At 43.8% G+C, this 26,981-nt stretch overlaps 1 protein-coding gene across 1 annotated transcript in view; it reads right to left on the reverse strand.

Moving 5' to 3' along the window:
• Positions 14,644-26,981, reverse strand: part of LOC102168228 (uricase) — a 34,139-nt gene continuing 21,801 nt past the window's right edge. Inside the window, exons 5-8 of the mRNA XM_005678168.3 lie at positions 22,206-22,392; positions 20,273-20,396; positions 17,583-17,666; positions 14,644-15,636 (exon numbers count right to left, since the gene is read on the reverse strand). Of these exons, the coding sequence (XP_005678225.1) occupies positions 15,562-15,636; positions 17,583-17,666; positions 20,273-20,396; positions 22,206-22,392 (470 nt within the window). The 3' untranslated portion in view covers positions 14,644-15,561. The remainder of the gene's footprint in view (positions 15,637-17,582; positions 17,667-20,272; positions 20,397-22,205; positions 22,393-26,981) is intronic.

A 26,981-nucleotide genomic window follows, 5' to 3' on the forward strand; every position in this document is an offset into this window, starting at 1 on the left:
GATCACAATAAACTGTGGATAATTCTGAAAGAGATGGGAATACCAGACCACCTGACCTGCCTCTTGAGAAACCTATATGCAGGTCAGGATGCAACAGTTAGAACTGGACATGGAACAACAGACTGGTTCCAAATCGGAAAAGGAGTATGTCAAGGCTGTATATTGTCACCCTGCTTATTTAACTTATATGCAGAGTACATCATGAGAAACGCTGGGCTGGAGGAAGCACAAGCTGGAATAAAGATTGCTGGGAGAAATATCAATAACCTCAGATATATAGATGACACCACCTTCATGGCCACAAGTGAAGAAGAACTAAAGAGCCTCTTGATGAAAGTGAAACTGGAGAGTGAAAAAGTTGGCTTAAAGCTCAACATTCAGAAAACGAAGATCATGGCATCCGGTCCCATCACTTCATGGCAAATAGTTGCAGAAACAGTGGTTGATTTTATTTTTCTAGGTTCCAAAATCACTACAGATGATGATTGCAGCCATGCAATTAAAAGATGCTTACTCCTTGGAAGGAAAGTTATGACTGACCTAGTCAGCATATTCAAAAGCAGAGACATTACTTTGTCAACAAAGGTCCATCTAGTCAAAGCTATTGTTTTTCCAGTAGTCATGTATGGATGTGAGAGTTGGACTGTGATAAAAACTGAGCACCAAAGAATTGATGCTTTTGAACTGTGATGTTGGAGAAGACTCTTGAGAGTCCTTTGGACTGCAGGGAAATCCAACCAGTCCATCCTAAAGGAGATCAGTCCTGGGTGTTCATTGGAAGGACCCATGTTGAAGCTGAAACTCCAATTTTCTGGCCTCCTCATGCGAAGAGATATCTCATTTGAAAATACCGTGATGCTGGGAGGGATTGGGGGCAGGAGGAAAAGGGGACGACAGAGGATGAGACGGTTGGATGGCATCACCGACTCAATGGAGATAGGTTTGTGTGAATTCTTGAAGTTGGTGATGGACAGGGAGGCCTGGCGTGCTGCAGTGCATGGGTTCATAAAGAGTCGGACATGACTGAGCGACTGAACTGAACTGAACTGACCGCCACTTTTCCCGCCTCCTCCTCCCCAAAGTAGATGAAACTTCGGGGCATTTCTTAAAGCTTTATTCATTACGAGAGTTTCCCTTCACCGCTGTCATAAGAGGGTGGCTCTTACGGCCATGAGAGGTGCTGAAGAAGCAGTGGCGTATGACATGGACATTGATGCTATTTGCCTTTCTTGTGCTCTTTCGGCCAACTTGTGCCTAATCCTGGGTCCATAATCTCCATCTTACAACAAATTGCTACTGGGCTGCCTGACCCTAATACTTGACAGGTTTGATATAAACCAGCTCATAATGAGCAACTAGCTTCACCAATGTCCCTTGTTGTCTCTTGGTCAGACATTCATCTTCAATAAGACTTAGTAACACACTGGGAGCTATTTTTCAAATGGTGAGTAATTCTCTGCTACAGATAGTATAGACTTTCTCTACAATTCTAGCAGTCTATCTTGTCATTTTCCTACTGGGACTTACCACAAGTCCCATGTCTTCCACAATTAACGACTCCTCATATCACAGAGTCTGCTGATTCATATTGGCCCAAGTAGCAGGAATATTTGTACAGCCTGAACCTGCTACAGAGCCTTTTACTGCTCTGAGCCTCATGCAAAACAGGAAGACTTCCTTATCACTCAGTAAATAGGTTGGATGAATATTCCCAATGGAATATCCCAGTATAATATAGGGCTTTCCTGGTGGCTCAGTGGTAAAGCATCTGCCTGCAATGCAGGAGACCCATCCTACATCTTTGGGTTGGGAAGATTCCCTGAAGAAGGGAATGGCTACCCACTCCAGTATTCTTGCCTGGAGAATCCCATGGACAGAGGAGCCTGCTGGGCTACACTCTATGGGGTCTCAAAGAATCAGACACAGCTGATCGACTAACACTTCCACTTTCAGTGGAATATAATGCCTCTAAAATTACAAGGCACTATTTTCTTCTTAGTGGTAGAAAATTTAAAGTGCAGTAATATGTTCTTTATTTTTGAAGGGATGTCCTGGAATGCTCAAGACTAAAGATAGGAAATATCTGCTGGGCCAGAGTAAATATTTTAAGACTTTGTGGGCCAGATAACCTGTGATAACTACCCAACTCTGCCACTGTAACATGAAAGCAACCACGACCTATATAAGCAAATGGGCCTGACTGTGTCCTAATTAAAATTTACAAAAATAGGTGGTGGGACAGATGTTACCCTAGACCACTGGGTTCCTAAAAACATCACCAATATGGTAGGCCTGTGGTGGGTCTGTCTACCATTCTCCAGAGAACAAACGTCACTTCTTACTCTTCCAGTCCAACTAACATGGTATCGTGGATACAATGAACTAGTGTGTCGTTCTGAGAAATGTACAGATGGTCCAAGTCACAATACAAATAGCAAGAGAGTTCATTTAATCCTAGGGCAAAGCCAGAAATGCACACACTGGTCTATTTCATGTGAATGGAAACCACTTCTTTTCCTCTTTTACCCCGTAAGCACCTTCAGTATCAAGCCCCATGTACAATCCTCTGGCTCCTGTATGTATTTAGTCTTTGCCACACTTTTGGCCTGTAGTCTCTTTCCTCTCATAGCAGGCCCAGCATGTCTCTGGCTGGCTTACGCTGTGACTTGATCCTATTTATAGGTCTGGTAGCCAGGAGGAGGGGTGGGATAGAACTCAAGCAGGCATGTGTTTCCTCACCAGGCAGAAATCTCTATGCTATCTTCTAGCAAAGGGCACAGTCCCAGCTTTTAATGTGGAAGAATACGTCACCGCTGCAGGCCCAGAGAATTGCAGGAGATCTAAGGGTTCAAGATTTCAGATGTATCAATCAGAACCCTAATGCTGGTGTGCAGCAGCACTATCAGTATTGGAAACTTTCTTTCTTTCTTAGAGCTCTGCTTTTCTAAGTCCTGAGCCCAATCCTAATTTTTTCTGCCATCTGGCTGTGTCTCTACATGCTGCCAAGGAGTCCCTCTTGCTTTCACACTTTGCCTTATTGTCTTTCTTAATATGCTAACAGTCTCCAGCAACACCCATCCAGATTCTATTATCCTTATAATTATTTTCCCCAAATCTCTTAAGCACCTGAGATATTGCCCCTACTAGTAAATTCCCTTCCTCTAGTATCTCAACCTAATTCAACTCTGGTAGAAGTTTTAACAGTTGTGTGACTATAACACTCCAGGGGCTCATTGCCAGCTGGCCAACAGGTGGCCCAGTTCCTAAACCCTCATTTTAAAGACCCCTTCCTATACTCCTGGTATCACAGACAGACATGCCCATGAAGCACATAGTGAGACTGAGATTTTCATGCAGGAGATTGAGTGAGGGGTACTCTCTGGAATAATGCCTGTGACCGTGAGGGAAGCAGGGTTGGACAGAGGGAGAATTTGAACTATGATGCAGTTGCAAAGGCCTCTGCCTGTTAGGAGCTATGGAGCTGGAATGCCCCTGATGGGCTGTCCCAGTTCAGCAAGAGGATCCGGATTTTGTATCTCTCACATTGACCAACACTGGATATGAGCTGCTCCCTGGGAGTGGGTATAAACTTGGGTGAACCAGCCTCCTTCAGCCAAGGGCATTCTGGCAGCAGGAGCCAGTTATAAGCCATCAGAGGCCAACAGTTCTGGCACCTGAGTGCCTTGGTCCCAAGGGAGATCTAGTTGGGTAATAAATCACAGCATCCTTAATAGGGGTTTTACTAAATATCACCCACTTGGTGTCCATGGAGAAAACATTACCACACACTAAAGACAGTAGAGCAAAAGATGGCTTGAACCTGAGTTGCCAAATCAATCCTGGGATAACTTCTCTCTAAACTTAAGATAACCTTTCCATTGAAGGGGCTTCCCAGGCGGCACTAGTGGTAAAGAATCTGCCTACCAATGCAGGAGACAGAGACACAGGTTCGATCTCTGGGTCAGGAAGATCCGCTGGAGAAGGAAATGGCAACCTGTCTCCAGTATTCTTACCTAGAGAAATCCATATACAGAGGAGCCTCCTGGGCTGCAGTTCATGGGGTCGCAAAGAGTTGGTCACAACTGAGCAACTAACACTTTCATTTAAGACACTGTAATTTTTTAATTTTTAACTTTTAATTTTTAAATTAAAAGTATAGAGGATTAATCTTTAGCTACACAGGCTCCTAATCTTTTCAGATCTGGGGATGCCACATGCCCCTTTCCAGTTTGATCACATAGATATATTCAGGATTAATAAACAATGTTGTGAAAGTTTTGGGTGAAACACTGTATTCATTTTCTCGCAACCAAAAGCATTCTAACACATGCGTGCCTTGTGTTATTTCAGCTAACACCCAGTTACTCTGAAGTTGATATTAATCCCATTTCGAAATTATACACTTAAAGTTTAGGGTAACTTCCCCAAGGTCACACAGCTTAGAAATTGGTGGAACTTAGTCTAAAATGTCACACCATTTAAATCCAAACTCCATGCTCTTTTCCATTAAAAAAAAACATCTATGTGATCAAACTGGTAAGAGGCATGTGGCACCCCCAGATCTGAAAAGAATAGGAGCCTGTGTAGCTAAAGATTCCATATGTACCAGAAGAACTGCTTTTAAGAAGCTCCTTGCTTCCTGAGTGTTGGCTCCCAAATCCTATGTCCACATCCTAGTTGCCAGAACCTGTACGTATGACCTTATGTAGAAAAAAGGTTTTTTGTAGTGGTCATTAATTCCAGGTTTTGAGATAATGAGAGTCCCTTGGGCTGTCTCTGTGGGCCCTAAATCCAAAGACAAGAGTCCTCATAAGGGACACACAGTGGAGACTGGGCTTGGAGGGAACACAGCCACAGCCAAGGGTCTCTGAAAGAGCAAGGACAATCCCCTCTAGCACAATCCTGCCAACACCTGGATTTTGGACTTCTGGCCTGCAGAACAATAAGGGAATAAATTTCTATTGTTATACACACCACCAAGTTTGTGTTACTTTGTTTTGGCAGTCTCAGTAAACAAATACATCTGTGATCTTTCTTTCATTCTAAAGACACTTTTCCTTTCTCACATAAAGGTAATCAGTGTGCTTTTCTCTTATGTTTGGTTGAGTATATTTCTTATGTAGTAAATTCTCTAATGGAATCTTTACACTTTGAAGATAGAATATAAACAATTTCCTTAGCAGAAGTTGAACATCTGTAGAGATAGATGTGAATGAATGCTTTCCCTAGAAGATGGACCATAGCCACTGTATTTACAATGCAGTCTCCATAGGATCCAAAGAACTCTAAGGATTTCTGAGAAAGAGTTGGGCAAATGAAAGAATGAGAGGCACTCAACCTCTAGGGGAAGCAAGAACAAAGACTATAATAAAGAGATGAAGTTTCCAGTGTTTGAAAAGTGTTTCTGGTTAGAAGACTGGAAATCTATGTCTTTAGAAATAAGATTTGGTTTCCTTATGCATGAGAATGAGGAAGCCAGAGTTACAGAAGTATTATAAAGCAGGATACAAAACACAAAGTCAGACAGCCCCAAGTCCTTTCTGAATAGAGAGTCAGGAGGTTAGAGGGAAATTCATATTTCTATAGTTGAATCTTGTAGGCGACTGAAAAAGGTATATTCAGTTTCAACGACAAATTGTTATCTCAAGAATTATTCCTATTATATTAGGGGGAGGAAAACTGGGAGAAAATCAGTTTACTAAGAGTAAAGAACGGTATGAACTTCAGTCTGACTGTGTAAAGGGAGGGAATGGAATATTTTCAGAGCCTGTCTCTGTGAAAACCTAGCAGATGAGATTTAGAGGATTTGGAATAAGTCATAGCCAGAATCTTGGTTGCCAAAACCTCAAGCCCCAGGTGACAACTACTCCCCCGAAGACCATGCAGACAGCCTCCTAGGTAGCAAATGGGCTAGAATCACCTGTTTTATTCCTGTATAGTACTTGAAGGATTGGGCTAAAAACAGGGAGATAAGAGGGAAAAGTGCTGTGAGAGAAGCTCTGCTTCCAAGAAAATTGGAAGAGTCTATATGACCTCCTTTTGGAGAAAGCAATGGCAACCCACTCCAGTACCCTTGATTGGAAAATCCCATGGACGGAGGAGCCTGGTAGGCTGCAGTCCATGGGGTCACTAAGAGTCGGACATGACTGAGTGACTTCACTTTCACTATGTGACCTTCTATAACAAAATCACAAAGTGTTTTGACACAAATGACCTCCCAAGTGTTTACAGTCCAGGCTGGCCTGCTCCTCTGCTGGTGCCAAGAGGAGCAGGTGAAATAGGAAGTCTGGTTTTCAGCATATGGTTTACAATTCCAACCACAAGAAAACAACTCTTGGGCTGCACCCTGTGACCCGCAACCCTTGGAGTTGTGCAGCCTGGAGACTGAAAGAGCCAAGACACAGCAACAGAGACATTAACAGCTTATCGGGAATTCAGTTCAGTTCAGTCGTTCTGTAGTGTCCGACTCTTTGCGACCCCATGAACTGCAGCACACCAGGCCCCCCTGTCCATCACCAACTTCCGGAGTTCACCCAAACCTATGTCCATTGAGTCGGTGATGCCATCCATCCAACCATCTCATCCTCTGTCGTCCCTTTCTCCTCCTGCCCTCAATCTTTCCCAGCATCAGAGTCTTTTCAAATGAATCAGCTCTTCCCATCAGGTGGCCAAAGTTTGGAGTTTCAGCTTCAGCATCAGTCCTTCCAATGAACACCCAGGACTGATCTCCTTTAGAATGGACTGGTTGGATCTCTTTGCAGTCCAAGGGACTCTCAAGTGTCTTCTGCAACACCACAGTCCAAAAGTATCAATACTTTGGTGCTCAGCTTTCTTTATAGTCCAAATCTCACATCCATACATGACTACTGGAAAAACCATAGCCTTGACTAGACGGACCTTTGTTGGCAAAGTAATGTCTCTGCTTTTGAATATGCTGACTAGGTTGGCCATAACTTTCCAAAGAATAAGCATCTTTTAACTTCATGGCTGCAATCACCATCTGCAGTGATTTTGGAGCCTAGAAAAATAAAGTCAACCACTGTTTCCCCAGCCATTTGCCATGAAGCGATGGGACCAGATGCCATTAGTTTTCTGAATATTGAGCTTTAAGCCAACTTTTTCACTCTCCTCTTTGACTTTCACAAGAGGCTCTTTAGTTCTTCACTTTCTGCCATAAGGGTGGTGTCATCTGCATATCTTAGGTTATTGATATTTCTCCTGGCAATCTTGATTCCAGCTTGTGCTTCTTCCAGTCCAACGTTTCTCATGATGTACTCTGCATAGAAGTTAAATAAGCAGGGTGACAATATACAGCCTTGATGTACTCCTTTTCCTGTTTGGAACTAGACTGTTGTTCCATGTCCAGTTCTAACTGTTGTTTCATGACCTGCATACAGGTTTCTCAAGAGGCAGGTCAGGTGGTCTGGTAGTCCCATCTCTTTCAGAATTTTCCAGTTTATTGTGATCCACACAGTCAAAGGCTTTGGCATAGTCAACAAAGCAGAAATAGATGTTTTTCTGGAACTCTCTTGCTTTTTTGATGATCCAGGGATGTTGGCAGTTTGATCTCTGGTTCCTCTGCTTTTTCTAAACCCAGCTTGAACACCTGGAAGTTCACGGTTGACGTATTGCTGAAGCCTGGCTTCGATAATTTTGAACATTACTTTACTAGCGTGTGAGATAAGTGCAATTGTGCGGTAGTTTGAGCATTCTTTGGCATTGCCTTTCTTTGGGATTGGAATGAAAACTGACCTTTTCCAGTCCTGTGGCCACTGCTGAGTTTTCCAAATTTGCTGGCACATTGAGTGCAGCACTTTCACCCCATCATCTTCCTGAATTTGAAAGGCCTCAACTGGAATTCCATCACCTCCTCTAGCTTTGTTCCTAGTGACGCTTCCTAAGATCTCCCTGACTTCACATTCCAGGATGTCTGGCTCTAGAGGAGTGATCACATCATTGTGATTATCTGGGTTGTGAAGATCTTTTTTGTACAGTTCTTCTGTGTATTCTTGCCACCTCTTAATATCTTCTGCTTCTATTAGGTCCATACCATTTCTGTCCTTTATTGAGCCCATCTTTGCATGAAATGTTCCCTTGGTATCTCTAATTTTCTTGAATAGATCCCTAGTCTTTCCCATTCTAATGTTTTCCTCTATTTCTTTGCACTGATCTCTGAGGAAGTCTTTCTTATCTCTTCTTGCTATTCTTTGGAACTCTGCATTCAGATGCTTATATCTTTCCTTTTCTCCTTTGTTTTTCACAGCTATTTATAAGGTCTCCTCAGACAGCCATTTGTCTTTTTGCATTTGTTTTTCTTGGGTATGGTCTTGAGCCCTGTCTCCTCTACAATATCACACACCTCCGTCCAGAGTTCATCAGGCACTCTGTTTATCAGATCTAGTCCCTTAAATCTATTTCTCACTTCCGCTGTATAGTCATAAGGGATTTGATTTAGGTCATACCTAAATGGTCTAGTGGTTTCCCCCACTTTCTTCAATCTCAGTCTAAGTTTGGCAATAAGGAGTTCATGATCTGAGCCACAGTCAGCTCCCAGTCTTGTTTTTGCTGACTGTATAGAGCTTCTCCATCTTTGGCTGCAAAGAATATAATCAATCTGATTTCGGTGTTGACCATCTGGTGATGTCCATGTGTAGAGTCTTCTCTTGTGTTGTTGGAAGAGGGTGTTTGCTATGACCAGGGCGTTTTCTTGGCAAAACTCTATTAGTCTTTTCCCTGCTTCATTCTGCATTCCAAGGCCAAATTTGCCTGTTACTCCAGGTGTTTCTTGACTTCCTACTTTTGCATTCCAGTCGCCTATAATGAAAAGGACATATTTGTTGGGTATTAGTTCTAAAAGGTCTTGTAGGTCTTCATAGAACCGTTCAACTTCAGCTTCTTTAGCATTACTTGTTGGGGCATAAACTTGGATTACCATGATACTGAATGGCTTGCCTTGGAAACGAACAGAGATCATTGTGTCGTTTTGAGATTACATCCAGGTACTGTGTTTTGGAATCTTTTGTTGACAATGATGGCTGCTCCATCTCTTCTAAGGATTCCTGCCCACAGTAGTAGATATAATGGTCATCTGAGTTAAATTCACCCATCCCAGTCCATCTTAGTTCGCTGATTCCTAGAATGTCAATGCTCACTCTTGCCATCTCCTGTTTGACCATTTCCAATTTGCCTTGATTCATGGACCTAACATTCCAGGTTCCTATGCAGTATTGCTCTTTACAGCATTGGACCTTGTTTCTATCACCCATCCACAACTGGGTGTTGTTTTTGCTGTGGCTCCATAGCTTCATTGTTTCTGAAGTTATTTCTCCACTATCTTCAGTAGCATATTGGGCACCTACTGACCTGGGGAGTTCATCTTTCAGTGTCCTATCTTTTTGCCTTTTCATACTGTTCAAGCGGTTCTCAAAGCAAGAATATTGAAGTGGTTTGCCATTCCCTTCTCCAGTGGACCACATTCTGTCAGACCTCTCCACCATGACCTGTCTGTCGTGGGTGGCCCCATATGGCGTGGCTTAGTTTCACTGAGTTAGGCAAGGCTGTGGTCCATGTAATCAGATTGGCTAGTTGTCTATGATTGTGGTTTCAGTCTGTCTGCTCTCTGATGCCCTCTCTCAGTGCCTACCGTCTTACTTGGGTATCTCTTCATGGCTGTTCCTTACCTTGGATGCAGGGTATCTCCTCTCAGCCACTCCTGCACTGCACAGCCTGGTGGCTCAGACAGTAAGGCGTCTGCCTACAAGGCAGGACACCTGGGTTTAATCCCTGAGTCTGGAAGATCCCCTGGAGAATGAAATGGCAACCCACTCCAGTACTCTTGCCTGGAAAATCCCATGGATGGAGGAGCCTGGAGGGTTACAGTCCATGGGGTTGCAAAGTCGGACACGACTGAGCGACTTCACTTATCGGGAATAAGCACATCCAAAACAAAGGTCCTGGAGCCGCACCCCACTATGTCTGACAGATGGCAGGTAGGAAGGACCTGGCAATCTTTATTACTTGGCAGCAAGAGGCTATCATTTATAGGGAGTATTGATGTCAGGCTATCTCATCAGTTACCAGGGAAACCAGCAGCTGGGGCAGGGGGCAAGCGTGTAGGCAGTTACTAATTAAGCCCTATGATTCAGAGGATTGGACAATGATGAGTGAAGCAGGAACTGGTCAAGCAGGGGATGAACAGAGAACAAGAAAACAGCCATCTTGAACGGCCTAACCATGCACTCCACTCATCTGTACCCTGGATGTCCCTTGCCATGTTGGTTCACCCCTCTTCTGAGATATCCTTGAAGTGAGGTGTGTAGAGTACACTGCAACCCAGATACCACAAATGCAGTACAGACACAAGCAGCTAAAGAGTATCAAAAGTAAGCCAGGCATTTATGTCGGTTTTCTACACAAGTCCAGAGAGCAGCAAGAGCATCTCACTGTCGACCCAGCAATCAGACTCATTTAAAGTGTGGCCATCGCTGTGCACAGATTCCCTCTGGCCAGGCTAGGGATGAAATGTGAGATGTTTAACAAACACTAGGTCATACCACTCCCACCTGTCCACCCTCAGTGCCCACAGCCAAGGCCAAATCCAGGAGAGATGGCCTAACAACAGACCACAGGCTTAATATTGGGTTGGCCTAAAATACTTCAGGTTTTTCCATAGCATCTTACAGAAAAACCCAAATGAACTCTTTGGCCAACCCAATACAATGGTGCTTGTCTCCAGCAGAGGCCCAGATTAGTCCTTAGGAGTCTTAAGTGGGGCCAGGTAGAAGACAAATGAAACCTGTACATCCTTTTTTAATCCTATTCCCATGATGCAGCAAAACCAAAGCACCGGGGACTTCCCCTCAGCATAGACCCTGTGGTCAGGGTTAAAGTGATTTGTTGTCCTGACCCATGGCTGGCAGTGGTCCTGTGGTGGTCAGCAGTTGAACTCAAATGGTATGGGCTGGTTGCCTCTGGGTTAACACAGCGCAGGCACTAGGACAGTTGTTCCTGGGTGTATCCATGTGTTGGCAACCTCAACTATTGTTGAAGTAGCCCCTTCATTCTTCCCATTAGTCTGGCAGTGGTGGGGTGGTGAGGCAGGTGGAAACACCAGTGTATGACTTCTTATCAGCCCAGCCCACGAATGAACTTCATGGCTGGCAAAGCGGGATCCTTGCTCGCCATCAGCACCAAGGGGGGCCCTGTGTGTCATGTGTGCACAGCTGTCTAGACTCTGAACAGTCATTCTTCTTGCGGCCTGATGACTCAGGTGCCCGCTGCAATGTCTTCCACCTGTTGTAAGGCACTGAAGGCCACAGATCATTGCTGTTGTGTCACACTGCCTCCTTCAGAGCTGGGGCCAGGAGTCCAAGGGCGCTCTATTATTTTGTCATTGCCACAGGCCCCAAAGAAACCCGTCAAGGGAACTGGCCACATCCAATTCTCAAACCTGTCCCTGAGTTAATATCCTTAAAACCTGTGTCAATGGCTTATTTTTTAAGGATGGTAGGTTGGGAGTATGCTTATTTTACCTGACCAGGTAACACCCAAGTGTTTGATAGATAATCTAAGTCCTGGCATTTTGTCTGTATTCACCAGCCACCCCATGCAGTCAGATAAGCCATGAGCACAGGGCTACTTTTTAACTGGAAAGAGACTGAAGTTTATGGAGTATCATCAATATAATGGAAGAGGAAGACAGGTCTCATGGTGGTCAACTGCCACAGGCCCACATGCTAGTGACCTCAGGGTTACCCACACAGCTTTTCACTTCCTGTCCTTATTTCCTGATATCACAGCACTCATGGGAGTTTCCTTGGCCTCTTGGCTGGCTTGCCAATTGTTGGGCTGCACTCACAGGCCTGCAAGCCTTGTAGTTGCCCAGGCTCAAGACCAAAGATAGAGCCCAGAGACAGCGCCAGAGGCATCAGTGGTTTGATGTCTTTTTTTTTTTTTTTTAATGTATATATATGGCTGGTTCATTTGATGTCTTATACATATAAAACAAAGGATCCTGGAGCAACATTCCGCCATGTCTGGCAAACAACAGGCAGGACATGGCTGCAGTCTTCACTATTTAGGGAAGGAGGCTACCCTTTATAGGGGGGATTGACATCAGGTTGGCTCATCAGTTACCAGGGAAAGCAGCAGCTGGGGCAGGGGACAAGCACATAGGCAGTTGCTGATTAAGCCCTCTGATTCAGAGGACTGGATAGTCACGTGAGTGAGGCAGTCATGTGGTTGAGCAGAAGCTGCACAGAGAACAAGAGAATAGCCATCTTGAATGGCTTGACCACACAAAACAGGAAAATGTTCCTTGAAATTTTCACAGACTACAGACTTTCCTGCCACATACCTGGGATATAACCTCCAATAGTTCTTTTTCAATTCATTATAATAAATGCATATATGTATAAAGTAAACTACGATTTCTAAGAATTCTGCTCTTCTCTGAAACAGATATAGTATTTCCAAGATTTATATGACCATTGAGTAAAATGGGACTAATTAAGCTTTTTTTCTTTTCTTTTTTTTTTTAGGAAAAATCATGTTAGAATCTAAATTCCTCTTTGCACAGAATTATCAAATCAGCAGAGGAATAAAATGTACTAGCCGTTTGTCCATGCAAGTTACATGATGTCAAAGCACATTTTGTAACAAGAGTAATCAATACAGCACAAAACTTTCTCTATCAAGGTACTTCATCCGTCTTCTCTCATGTTCTGCATTAAGCAGCAGCAGCTTGAGAATGGCCTGCAGTACCCTCTAGAGTTTGCTGCTCTCAGACCTCCCATCTCTCGTCTCACCCACAAAGTCCAATGGTAACTTTTCATGTAGGTCTAAAAACAAATGAAAAGAAGGCAGAAGTTTTCATTTAACAAACACATACAGAAATTTATATGTCAGGTGTAAAACCTACCACATGCTCAGTTGCTCAGATGTGTCCAACTGCGGTCTCATAGACTGTAGCCCAGCAGGTTCCTCTGTCCATGAAATTTTCCAGGCAAGAATACTGGAGTGGGTTGCCATTTCCTCCTCCAGGGGATCTTCCCGCCTCAGGAATCAAACCCTTGTCTCTTGCGTCTCCTGCTTTGGCACGGGGACTCTTTACCACTCTACCACCTCGGAAGCCCCCTTATTACCATAGTTCTTTATAGACATTAATTCATTTAATCCTCAAAAAATCCTATGAGGTAGGTTCTATATGTTCACCTCCATTTTACAGATGAGGAAACTTGTCACAGAGCTAGTAAGAGACGGAGTCAGGATTTAAACAAGATTGTGCAATCAAACATGGCACCTTAAGCAACAGTATTATAAAACTGAATGCAGAATTGTCAAATAATACTAAGTACTCATGGGTATGTATTTATAAAAAGGGAGACAAAAAATTTAAATAAATGGAGATCTTTAATCATTGTTGTTCAGTTGCTCAGTTATGTCCACCTCTTTGTGACCCGATTGACTGCAGCACACCAGGCTTCCTTGTCCTTCACCGTTTCCTGGAGATTGCTCAAACTCTTGTCCATTGAGTTGGTGATGTCATCCAACCATCTCATTCCCTATCATCCCCTTCTCCTCCTGCCTTCAATCTTTCTCAGCATCCAGGTCTTTTCCAGTGAATCAGCTCTTCACATCAGGTGATCAAAGTATTGTAGCTTCAGCTTCAGCATCAGTTTTTCCAATGAATATTCAGGGTTGATTTCCTTTAGGATTGACTTGTTTGAACTCCTTGCTGTCCAAGGGACTCTCAAGAGTCTTCTTTAGCACCACAGTCTGAAGGCATCAATTGTTCGGCGCTCAGCTTTCTTTATGGTCCAGCTCTCACATCCACAAATGACTACTGGAAAAACCATTGCTTTGACTAGACGGACCTTTGTTGGCCAAGTAAGGTCTCTGCTTTTTAATATGCTGTCTAGTTTTGTCATAGCTTTCCTTCTAAGGAGAAAGTATCTTTTAATTTCATGGCTGCAGTCACCATCCACAGTGATTTTAGAGCCCAAGAAAATAAAGTCTGTCACTGTTTCCATTGTTTCGGCATCTGTTTGCCATGAAGCGATAGGAGTAGATGCCATGATCTTAGTTTCCTAAATGTTGAGTTTTAAGTCAGCTTTTTCACTCCACTCTTTCACCTTCATCAAAGGCTCTTTAATTCCTTTTCACTTTTTGCCATTAGGGTGGTGTCATCTGCATATCTGAGTTTATTGATATTTCTCCTGGAAATCTTTACTCCAGCTTGTGCTTCATCCAGCCTGGTATTTCATATGATGTACTATTTTGTATGTAAGTTAAATAAGCAGGGTGATAATATACCTGCATTTCATATGATATACTCTGCCTATAAGTTAAATAAGCAGGATGACAATTTTTTAATGGAAGAAGGTTATCTAGGATGTTCATGTAAACAACTTTTAGTCATGGGTTTCTAAAATTCCAGTTTATGAAGTTTTATGGTATATGTACAACAAGTGGCAACCCACTCCAGTATTCTTGCCTGGAGAATCCCATGGACGGAGGAGCCTGGTGGGCTACAGTCCATGGGGTTGCAAAGAGTCAGACACGACTCAGTGACTTCACTTTCACTTCACTTTCACTTAGTGTTGGTTTACTGATGTAAAGATAACCACCATTCAAATAGGCATATATCTTTAAATAATCAATTATATTTATTTCTCTGATTATAAAAGTAATAAATGATCATATCTGGAAGATTCAGAAAATCATTAGACAAAATATAAAAATCCCTCATAACCCCACCATCCAGAAATCATCACTGCTGATACATTCATACATATAGTCTTTAGTCTTCTTTCTATATGTTTATTCAACCACCTGGGTAATGACTTACCATTTATTAAATGTGACTCTTTGTGCCAAAGTGATGCATTATTCAAAGAAAAACAATTTATACTTTTTTTCAGTGCCTCAATGTGTACTAAACATTCTTTAAGGGCTGTAAAAATCATAAAACCAATACATTAAAATTTCAAAAGTACTTTTAGAGTAGAAATAAACTCCCAATAGTACATATGCTAGAGCATACTTAAGAACTCAAGTATTCAGTCTAACTGAAGTTGCAATGGTGATATTTTTCAAAATATTACTTTATCATTACATTTTCTGCATTGCCAAGGCGGAAGTTTTAGCATCAGTAGGATGAAAGCAATGCTGGCTTCTTAAATTTGTTCACAAGATTAACTGTTATCACACCTCCATTGATTCATGATTATCTTCCTATTGAATGTATTCTAAAGCTCCTCTAAGATAGGAAGGCCCAAGACCACTAAAATGATTTATGATTTTATACTGATTTATGATTATTCTAACACTACTCAGCATTTGTGAAGTAAACTGTATCCACAAAACATGTTTTAATTACTAATCCCAAAACACTTTGCTGAGCTAGGTATAGAAGAATTCTTTCATATAGGAGGAAAATGAACACTACAAATCAACATACTAGCTTGAAAATTTGCATGGCTATGCATCACGATTTCCAGCATCACAAGTGGCTTAAGGAATGCCTCAATGGAGCATGGACTCCCACTGGTGGCCACAGTGTCACAGCCTTGAAGTCAGCTTCCTCTTGACTGTACCAGTAATTCTGCCATATGGATTGTCTAATGGTAACAAGACCTGTAGAAAAACCACAGGGCAACTTCAGAGACACTGAAGAGAGATGAGGTGATTTTTCCAGAAAATTAAAGAGTTTTTCAAAAATTTTTACTTATCAGTATATAAATGTTTCTCAGATACATTACATATCCCTGCTTTTTAAACAGAGTGTAGTGAACACAATTTGGCCTTCGCTTGATGACTCACTTTGAACATCAATCATTGTCCAAAGCTACAATACTGTCATGCCCTCAGGAACATTTGAGGTCCTCAGGACTCTTAGCCCGATGCTAACTGGCTCCAGGCAGCTGTGCATTTGCAGTTCTTCTGTCCTGCACTCTGTCATTAGTCACTTCTCCGCTGTTTTCTTTGTGTCCTGACTCCCTGCTTCTCATATGTTGCCCTCACTTTGTAGGCACTTGCTGAGTAAGGGCCCAAGAGTGACCAGCCATCCTCAAGGTGCAAACACAGAGGGACAGTTTGTTCACCCCGCTGGGTGCCTTTACACAGAGCCTGACCCAGAGGATCTCAGGCCTTCCTGCCTGCAGGTCTCCAGGGGAAGTTTTGAGTCTGACTTCTTAGTCTGACACAGTGGCCTCAGTCTACCAGAATACCATCGAGCTAGGATCACTGCAGGCCTGGGGTATCAGGAGACTTGGGAGACCCTCCTCCTTAGGTTGGGGTTCCTGAGCTAAGCACTGCTCCACCCATGAGCCTGAACCTTTCTCTGTTTGGGGCCCATTGGTTTCATCTTTGCTGAACATGTCCCTTTTCTTCCCTTTAGAAAGTAAGTTGTCAGAAAAGTGTTTACATCCAAATTAACAGTGGCATTCTGGGAATCTACATCTCCTCCATCCTCTGAAGTAAACAGTGCTGCCTCTCCTTCCAGCTGAATGGACAGTGACTGTCCTCCTCTGCAACTCGGGGCCCTATTTCAGCCATACCAGGCACCTCAGCATGACCTTACTCACCCAGCGCTACTCCCCAGCCTCCCTCACAGCTGTCGCAGCACAGAGCGTGATGGAGCATAACAAACAGAACAGAAACAGGGTACCTGGCCAGACGGCTGTGACTGATAAGGCTCCTGGGGCAGCAGGCCCAGAAGGTAGGACCTGCTGGACACCCTTCACTGACCTTTTTCCATCAAAGGAGATGATTCTCTGACTGTGCGGCCATGGTAATAGAGGGTCCCTTCCTATCTCACTTCCCCAACACACTAGAAGCAGCCAACAGAATGGTGTGCTTTTTTTAGCACACTGGAAGCCCATGGGAAGATGGATCAGAGAAGTCCTGCCAATCTGAGAGTCATCCAAGTGGGGAGGGACAGTTCTGATCTCCCAGGACTGAGCAAGCCTATCTGTTGGGACTTCAGGCTGGCTAGTGAGACACACTAACTTGGCTGAACCTTCTGCCATGGCTAAAAGCAAGTCATGGTTAAGCGCTTTTTCTAAGGCCTGGTTTCCTTTCGAAAACTGAACTTCCTCGTCTTGCCTGCTGTCATTGCAATTAGAAACACAAATATCTTTCATTTTGTGTGTGTTTATCGCATGCTATTCAAACTGACTATCTAAAAGTTAGGGATGATAGAAGAAAATAAAAAGATAATCTTTCTTTCTTCTCATCACCTTGTGATGGAAAAATAATGAAGCTGTGACCTTCTGTGGCACCTTTTGGAGAAGTGGATTTCAGAGCTGCTTCTTTGGGCACACTCTGTTCTTTCTTTGTCTTTTACTCTCTGCAACTTTCAAGCCTCCTCTATAAGCATTCATCCACTTCTAGGGCATCCCAGCCTCAGATATTGAAAGGCCAGAGTCTTAAGTGGGCTCTAAACAGTTGCAACTATAAATATCCCAACAGCAACAGCTATTAAAAGTTGTGGCAGTTGTACCACCCCAAGTTTACAAAGAGGGTTAAAAAGTGGGCAAGGCAGGGGAAATGTGCTTTAAATATTTTAAAAGTTCTCTTACCTCTTCCTTGTTGATCAGTCCCATTTTGGACATGTCTATGTTAAAGTAGTGAATGTTCGGCAGACTGATTTCCATATCTTCTATCTGGAATCCACAATAATATGTGTCACGTTGGAAAACTGGGAATCTGTCTCTATCACTACTCGCCCCCAGCCTCCAAATAGCTCATTACTCAGATTTCACATTTGTCTCCAGGACACACTCTGGTGTTCCTCTACTGCTCGATGCTGTTCTCTCACTAGTACTATTACTAAATGATGGACTCATTCCTCCCTCTGTGTATGAAATCCATTTCTCAGAAAAGTAAAATCTCCTGGGGTCAGACACCTGGGAGATATTCAGCATCCAGCTGGCCTCCAGATGCTGGCCCGTCAACCTCCTCAGTTCCTGCTCAGTTCATACCCTCCTCTCCAGGCCTGTCCTCAACATTTGCAGGCCCTGGAGTGAGAGCATCTGAAGGTCCCCACATCAGATGTTTTGCACTTCCTAGGTGGCGCTAGTCGGAGAAGGCAATGGCACCCCACTCCAGTACTCTTGCCTGGAAAATCTCATGGATAGAGGAGTCTGGTGGGCTGCAGTCCATGGGGTCGCTGAGAGTTGGACATGACTCAGTGAATTCACTTTCCCTTTTCACTTTCATGCACTGGAGAAGGAAATGGCAACCCACTCCAGTGTTCTTGCCTGGAGAATCCCAGGGACAGGGGAGCCTGGTGGGCTGGACACGACTGAAGCGACTTAGCAGCAGCAGCAGGTGGCGCTAGTGGTAAAGAACCCACCTGCCAATGCGGGAGATGCAGGAGACGTGGGTTCAATCCCTAGGTCGGGAAGATCCCTTGGAGGAGGAAATGACAACACACTCCAGTATTCTTGCCTGGAGAATCCCATGGACAGAGGAGCCTGGTGGGCTATGGTCCGTAAGGTTGTAAAGAGTTGGACACAACTGAAGTGACTTAGCACACGCTCATACCAGGTGTTTAAAGATTTAAAGTTATGAATCAAGCTAAAATACAGAGACAGAAATATGTTCTATCTCTGTAACTTAACAGATAGTCCTTCACAACTATCTGGAAGGCCAGGACCAAATTTTAAATCCTCTGACTCAGGCCAGGACCTGGTAGCATGGGAAGAGCCAGCCCCCAACCCCTGGACCACCCTATCCTCTCTCTTGGACTCATGTGGGTGGATATTCCAGCTTGCATGTCAAGTTGCCTGACGGCAAACATCCCAGAGAATGGTCTAGAAGGGGAAGCATGGGCTCCTGAAGTGTTCACTGCCTTGAAGTGCCTCTTCCAGTAGAGAGAAGCATAGCTAGAAGATGGCCTGAAGGGGGCCTCTGGGCCATGGTGGGCGTCCCTCTTGCCCAGATCTAAGGATAGCACTGTCCTCTGCATCCCATCATGGCCATGGTTCATGCCCTCCTTTCCAGCTTCCTGCAACAACCTCCCAATAGGTCTCCTTGTCTATGGCCCATCATCCTTTTAACCTATCACACATCTTTCAGAGCAGTCTTTCTAGAGTGCAAAGGTGGTAGCGTGGCACCTTGCTTAGACCCTTCGGTGGCTCCTAAGATTTTTTCCAGATAAAATATAGACTCTACAAAGACCACAAAGCCCTCCAGACCTGCTTCCCACCTCATCCCTAGGCACATGGTAGGGCTTTCACTCCTGCAGCTTCACATGTGGCAGACCTTCAGCAATAAATGCCTGTTCCATGCTGCCTCCTGTTGTCCATACCTACCCCTCCCTCACCCTTGACTATGAACCCAGAAAACCCCTACTTGTCCCTTAAGGCTCAACTCAAATACCTCTCCTTCCAGAGAGCCTGACAGGCACTTCCCATATACTTGAGTTAGGTGCCATCTTCTGAATTTCCATAATATTCTGTTGTTTATTGAATTGTTAACTTACTTATTTTCTTCTTTCACTGAATGATGACCTCATTGAGGGTAGAGTTTATGAGACTCTATGTCTAATTTCAGAGAAGGCAATGGCACCCCACTCCAGTACTCTTGCCTGGAAAATCCCATGGACAGAGGAACCTGGTGGGCTGCAGTCCATGGGGTCGCTAGGAGTCAGACATGACTGAGCAACTTCACTTTCACTTCTCACTTTCATGCATTGGAGAAGGAAATGGCAACACACTCCAGTGTTCTTGCCTGGAGAATGCCAGGGACGGGGGAGCCTGGTAGCTGTCTATGGGGTGGCACAGAGTCGGACACAACTGAAGTGACTTAGCAGCAGCAGCAGCGTGTCTAATTTATCCCTGATTTTCTCATGTGCTGATAGAGACATAGTAACATTCAATAATATCAAATGGATGAAAGGATGCAATCTCTCTGCTTCTATCCTTCATTCTCTGGCTCTCCTGAAACATAGACCCTTGGGATAATTACCCTTCCTTCAGGCCATTCGAGTGTCCTAAATATAATGCTCAAATTGTAGCAGATTGAAGAGACTTAGAATCTTCAAAAAAACTAAAGAACTACAGCAGTGGCCTATGTTTTCAGGTTGCACAGATTTTTCCACTTTTTTTCTCTTTTCTCACTTGCTATAACAAGCTTTTGAGCAACAACAGATGTCATTTTTCATGTGTCTTCCACTTTCTTATTTTAACTCTCAGCTCTTTCTCAGAGCTAACAGGAGACACAGAAAGTTCTCTCAGTCTTCAGAATGGCAAGTGACAAAACATACCTGAGGAAGCTGGCTCAGGGAGAGCACCTGGGTGTCATAGAGGGTCTTCTGGACTGAGGGCGAGTACTCGCCTTTGTCAGAGGGTCCAGCAAATTTCTCCAGGACAATGCTCCTGACAGCCTCCCTAGAACACAGAAAGGAAAACTGAGGGCTCCCGCAGGGTGGTCTTTGGGAATTCACTGTGAAACTAAGATGTGCAGACCTCTCTGCAACCCCCCCCCCAAAACAATTTTATTGCTGGCTTTAGAGAGGATTATAGGGACTTCCCAGGTGGCGCTAGTGGTAAAGAACGCACCAGCCAATGCAAGAGACCTAAGAGATGCAGGTTCAATCCCTGGGTTGGGACGATCCTCTAGAGGAGGGCATGGCAACCCACTCCAGTATTCTGACTTAGAGCATCGCATGGAGAGAGGAGCCGGATGGACTACAGTCCACAGGGGCGCAAAAAGTCAGACACGACAGAGTGACTTAGCACAGCATGGGAATATATTATAATGCCAAAAAGAAAAAAAAACCTAACTTCTCATTTCCTTACACACACACACACACACACACACACACACACACCAGTCAACAGACATATTGAGCATAACCAGGCTATCTTCATAATCTGGCACCAGGACTCAATGGGCATTCCAGGGTAAATTTCCCTCCATGCTTGAAGAATTTATGAAGACTTCCTCATATTCTAAACTTTGTTCTGCTTGGCTTGGCTGGTTGCTTGAATTGTTGCATTTTTCAGGGGTTTTACCATGCCAGGCTGTAGGCTAAGTGTTTTATGTGATTACTTCATTAAATTTTCTCAGTGTACCTGAGGCAGTTCCTATTATTATTATCCCCAATTTGGAAGGAATATGAGCTTAAAAATTACATGATCCACTCTCAGTCCCTTTCCTCAGTGGGAGGCTCAACTAGTACCCTAACTATCTTAATTTCATACTCATTTCAACATAAATACATCAGACTGCTGCCCATGGGTAACACATTTAAAAATGAGGGAAAAAAAAAAAAAAAGACTGAGGTGAGGTTCTCTTCAAGTGTTTCCAACCTGGCCTATAATAAAAGGAGCAGAGCAACACTCTGCCCGTGGGAGGAAGCTACTGGAGGCAGATTCTAGCTCATCACAGGGTAGAAGTTTCTAACAATTAGAACTTCGACAAAGGAATGAGATACCTGGTCAAAAGCAAACTGGGAATTCAGAGGCCTAATCGCTGCTTGTCAAGGATGTTAAAATGAAAGTTATATCTTTATAATGTTAAAGAACTTATCATTTAGAAAATGCTTCTGTAACTGTCATCTCGTTTTGAGTTTGGCCTATGGTGGCCAATTTGACTGGGACCAAGGGGTTTCCTAGGACATGGGACCTTCAGTGTTAAAATCTGGAAAGCCCTTGACAGACTGGGACAAGTTTGGTCAGCCTGGTTTAGCTCTCCCTGCATCTACTATGAAGTGACAAGGCCACTATCCTCATTTGATCCAGTGATTCTGGAAGTGCGGCCTCTGGTCCAGCAGCATGGGCAACACCTGGGAGTTTGTTAGAAAATGCAGGTTCTCAGGCCCCATTCCAGGCCACAGAATCAGAACCTCTGGGGATGGGCTCAGTGAGCTACAGTGTAACAAACCCTCCAAGTGGTTCTGATACCCAATCATGTTTGTGTACTACTGATTTAGTCAGTTAGGAAAGAGAGCATCAGAGAAATCAGGCAGTCCACTGAAGGCTGTTATAGCTAAGAGCCTCTAAGATTCAAGTGCGGGTTTACTAACTCAGAGTAAGACCAGTGTTCTTTCTGTTATCCATCAGAAGGGATTTCTTACAGTGGGGAGGCTGAACTAAATGGCCTCCAAGTTTCTTTTTCAGATTGAAGACTCCTAGGCCCTGGAGAAGAGAGCGGACACTGCTGAGCCAGTGCCAGACCCTAGCACTTCTTCATACCAGGTGGCCTCAAAGTCCACGTCTCTGCCCTGGAGGTAGCGCCACTTGCAGTACACTTGGGTGGCAAAGCACCGGTCCTTCACCTCAGGGAGGGTGGTGAACTGGTCCTTGAGGAATCCTTCAAATCCAGACTGTGTTGTTTTCAAGACCTTGAGGTCTTTGATTCCAGAATGAATGACTGGAGGTCCTGTTTTAAGTCAAAAGGTAAGAGGGGATGAAGTCATAAAGGAAACAGTGCCTTCTTGCTGCCTAGCCCTGAGGATTCTCGGGTCAGTAAAACATGGCACACCGTGTCTGTACAGAGAGCAACATCCCTCCCCGAGTATTCTGTCTCTTGGTCCCCTCTGCAGACCATGTGATGAAGATGGTGTGCCTTTCCCCCATCTGAATTCCACAACTCCCTGCCTTCTCATGCACTAAGAGAACTGAAGGGCAGAGACTGAACCTCCATCCTGTGTTGAAGCCCACAGGAACCTTTCCTCAGCTACATACAAGTGTGTCTTCTAGGCCAAATTACCTTCCACATTTTGAGCTCCATCTCCCCAGCAGGCAGTCATGCTGGAGAGTTCATAAACTCCTCAAAAGCAGCCCCTCTGTCCAGCACTGTGATGCCTTCAGTTGGGGGTGGTTCTTATATGGGTTCTCTGTACTGCCGAATGGCTCCAGACCCCTCAGACCCCATCAGACCCCTCAGGTCCCTGTGTTTATGAACTGAGCAAAACCAGACAATTTTATGAATGGGTAGCAGCGTGGGTCCGAATGAGCCTAAATGGAGACTAGGAAGATGAGACCACTGATCCATAAGTTATAGATGGCATACGTGGACACCCATAAAGGTTTTTAGCTTTTGACTGGACTGAGAGGGGGAAAAGTTGGTTTGTGGGGACCTGGGGGAGAGAGGGCAGAGTTGAAAATATTGGAGGAGATGATATGTCTCTCTGGCAGTCCCTGACATCACCTCATGAGGTGCATTAGAAAGGTGGTGGGGAGAGAGGCAAAAATCTGAAAGCCTTGTCTGCTTATGCGAGGTAGTCCTAGCTCAGGGCCCAGGTGACAGGCAGGGTACTGAGTTAGTGAGGGGCAGTCTTTCTTTTCCCCTGTGGAGCGCACTGAAGCTCCAGCAGTTTGGTGTAGCCTGAAGAGGACATGGCACCATCTGACACACTGGGAAGCCCAGGACACAGTGTCTGTGGAGAGCAGCTTTCTTCCCAAGGAGCAGTGGTAACTGGCACAGCAGATGCTGGACAGAGCTGTGAGGCAGCAGCTGTCCTCAGTGGGTGCAGACTTCCCCCTGAGCCCCTGTGAGACAGCCCTCCCAGCTGGGAGAAGGTGGGAGAGTTGGGCTGGAGAAGTACAACAGTGTGATAATAAGAGAACTACAAGACCAGGGAAATTCAGGAATTAACATCATCATGGCCTTATTTTGTATGTGCAGTCTGGTGAGGCCGGTATACTCAGGGAGCAGTTGAGTGCAAACTGCCAATAGCATAGTCAAAGCAGGATGACTAAGGTCAACCTATTTTAGATCTTGAAATTAGTCCTGACTAATATCTACCCCTTTTGACCTATAATCTTAAGTCAAAAGCTGGAGGTATATCATCACGTATCACTATGTTGCACATGGCCCTGGTTGAAGAACAAGAATGTAATCCATGATCGTCAATTAAAATCCTAGACAGCTCTTAATAATCCAATGGTTTACATCATCCTATGTGATTTCAATTGTTGAGGTTAACTTGGGAACTGTGGAATTTCACAAGTAGGTAAACAATGGTTATATTTTTTATATTTTCCCAACCACATGTGTATACCTACCAGAGAGAGCAGGGGCCACGGTTAGTGGTAGATCTGCTGATTAAATATGTGCTGCTTAAATAAGCATTCTGGCCAGAGTATTCTAGAATAATGTGGTAAGATAGAAAACGGTATTTGTTTAACATTCCGAAGTTCTCATTGGAAGCTTTATTTGAAGAAGGATCAAGAGAATACCTGGACTTAATACCTTAAGTTGGTTGGCTTTATCAGATTCTAAGTGTATAAAGACACAATTCTGCAGAATCAGCATTTCAAAATGCAGTGTAGAGTTCATCCAAGTGAGTCTAGTCTCAGACCCAAGAGAACTGCAGAAGCAATCAATAAATATCCGTTAAATGAATGAATGAATGAATGCACTGCCATTGATTCACCTTAACAACTTAGCCTCATAACTTAATGTGTTTTTCTTCTAGACAGTTCTCCGCTATCAGTCTCTAGCATTTCCCTTCCTGATGTGGGCCCTCCTCTCAGCTCTCAGACAGTATGGCAGGGGTAGAAGGGGAGGGCATCAGCACTGACTGAGAAGGTCCTGACTGCCAACATGCATCCTAGTCACATGGCTAGACACTAGCAGAGGTGGAGTTTGAACTCACCACCCCATTATGAGATTTCGTGCTTTTCTTCCCCCCCTTTGCATCATTTCCCATCCTCAGAATGCTTCCTCCTTCTTTCAATTCTCTCTTTCCATTTCTGTAATAAAAGAAGACTTTCCAAGAGACAAAAAAGTTGCCACCACCATTCCACAATGTGCTCTGAGGGCTTCAGACAGAGCCCCTAGTTGAAAAATACCATCCCCATTGGTTTGAAATGAAACATGACTCTTAGAAATGATCCCTAGGTGCTTTGAAAATATTTTATCATTCAAAAATTTCCTATTGAAATACCAAGACCCCTTAAAGGAGTGACTCCTTAATATTTTATAAACTGGTATCATAATTTACTTCTAATAGTAATCCCCCCTAGGAAAAAAATCCTCTAGAAATGAGACTTCAATTTGCAATCAGGAGTGGGGTTAGAACAAGTGGTGGGAACCCTTGAAGGTGGATAAAGAGAAGGCAAGAGAAACCAAAGGCAAACTTTATCCATTTTCACTTTTCCTATATAGATGGCCTTGATCACCAGCATCTCTGTGAGCCAACCAGACTTGGACCCCTCAGCTGTCTCAATCGTAAAAGGATTTCCAGATTCTGTGTTCCATACAGCTGAGTCCACAGTCTTGGGACTCTGATCCTTTGAATTCAATTCCAGTGCTCTTCATGCTTCTCCTCCCCTGTTTATGAGCAGTATTTCCCTGATAGATTACTTAACCTCTCCCTATCTTGATTTTCTCATTTGCAGAAGATGATAATCATAACTATTTCCTAGGGGTGATAGATGTCTAACACGGCACACATAAAGGACTCAGTGAAATGGCTGCCCCATTGGAAATGCTCTGCAGAAGTTACTAAGGTGATTTTGCCCTAACTGACTTCAACCCCCTGTAAATAGTGCCCATGTTTCACAAAGGATCATTGGGTTCTGAAAACTCCTTCTGACGTGCCATTCCTATCCACCTCTGGCCCTGGGGTGATATTTGTTCATCTTTGGGGAGTGTCAGTTTGCTAGGTAACTTTGAAATGATCTACTTTCTCATTAGAATCTGAAAATGGAGAAAGCAGTTGTATTTTCTAATATATTTTGGCTTCAGTTTCATGCAGTATAAAACATCTTACATTCTCCAAGACGGTTCACTACTGCCATGGTTTAGGCAGAACGCAAACTATCTACGCTGGTATGCTCATCATTCTATGAACAACAACAACAAAACTTATTCTCTTTGAACGCGAAAAATAAATTCTCTTGGCACACATCAGACACCCTTGATGAAATCTGGGAGCTTATTTTATCTTTTCTGCTGGCGGTGCCCCAGCTTACTGAACACTAGTAGGAACCTGAGCCTTTCAAATTCATGGGCCCATCAACTAAAAATATGATACTTCACACACTCTAAAAAAGATTCCAGTTTAGAAGACAAGAAATAATTCAACCCCAAAGACTGTCCTTTTCTAGGTTACTTCCCATGAAACCACTTAATCAGCTCTTTTTGCCTTTCTGCCATGTTTATGGATAACACAAAAGGAAGATTTCCGCATTTTCCTTTGCTAGAACATAATCTTTTCCAGCTTTTAGTGTCCTCCTACACACTTAACAGATTGTGGTTTATCTCTCAGAGAAGCATACATCCTACCCCTTCAGGTCTCTAAGGGAAAGAAACTCACTGCAAATTAATAGAAAATAAGCCCGATTCCTTACCTACGCATCAGGTGTCACAAAGCACAAAGCTTTACTGAGCCAAGAAAAAAAAATCCTGTCATGAAAAGGATAATTGCTTCCACATTTAACACCTCCAAAAAGGACACAAATAGCTAAAAGGGGGCTATTTTAAAACTATATTAAATAATTCTAGTAGAAAACCTCAAACCTATAAAGTGCTAGAACAAGTGAAGATCAATTAAATATCATTTGCCTCTGAGAGTCCATTTAGCTCATGGAAGGAAGGTGAAAGCTCTCTGTGTGCAATTCTGGAGGAGGAGAGATGATGTCACCCCATGGAAGGAAGTTAACTGGGCTTTTGTACAGCAAAGTGATCCTCGAGACAATTTTTAAAAGATATTGTGCTCGCCAAGAAATTTTCATTTGAAATAACTGATGAGTGCCTTAGTCCTGACATCAGGATGACACAAGCAAACTTCTTGGCAGTGGCCCTCTCCCTCTTGAGTCTCCTGTTTTCCTCTCTCTTCTCTTCCATCTGCCCTGCTTGACACCTCTTAAGTCTCCTCTTCCAGACTTCAATTTCATCTCCCCACTTCCTTAAAACCATCTTCCTACCCCTGCTAGTCCCCATGTCAATAGATTTTTTTTTCACCACTAGAAGACAATATCTCTTATTTGAAATATCGTCTTTATTTTTCATTCCTTGAT

The sequence above is a fragment of the Capra hircus genome, chromosome 3, assembly GCF_001704415.2.
Source record: "Capra hircus breed San Clemente chromosome 3, ASM170441v1, whole genome shotgun sequence".
Lineage (NCBI taxonomy): Eukaryota > Metazoa > Chordata > Mammalia > Artiodactyla > Bovidae > Capra > Capra hircus.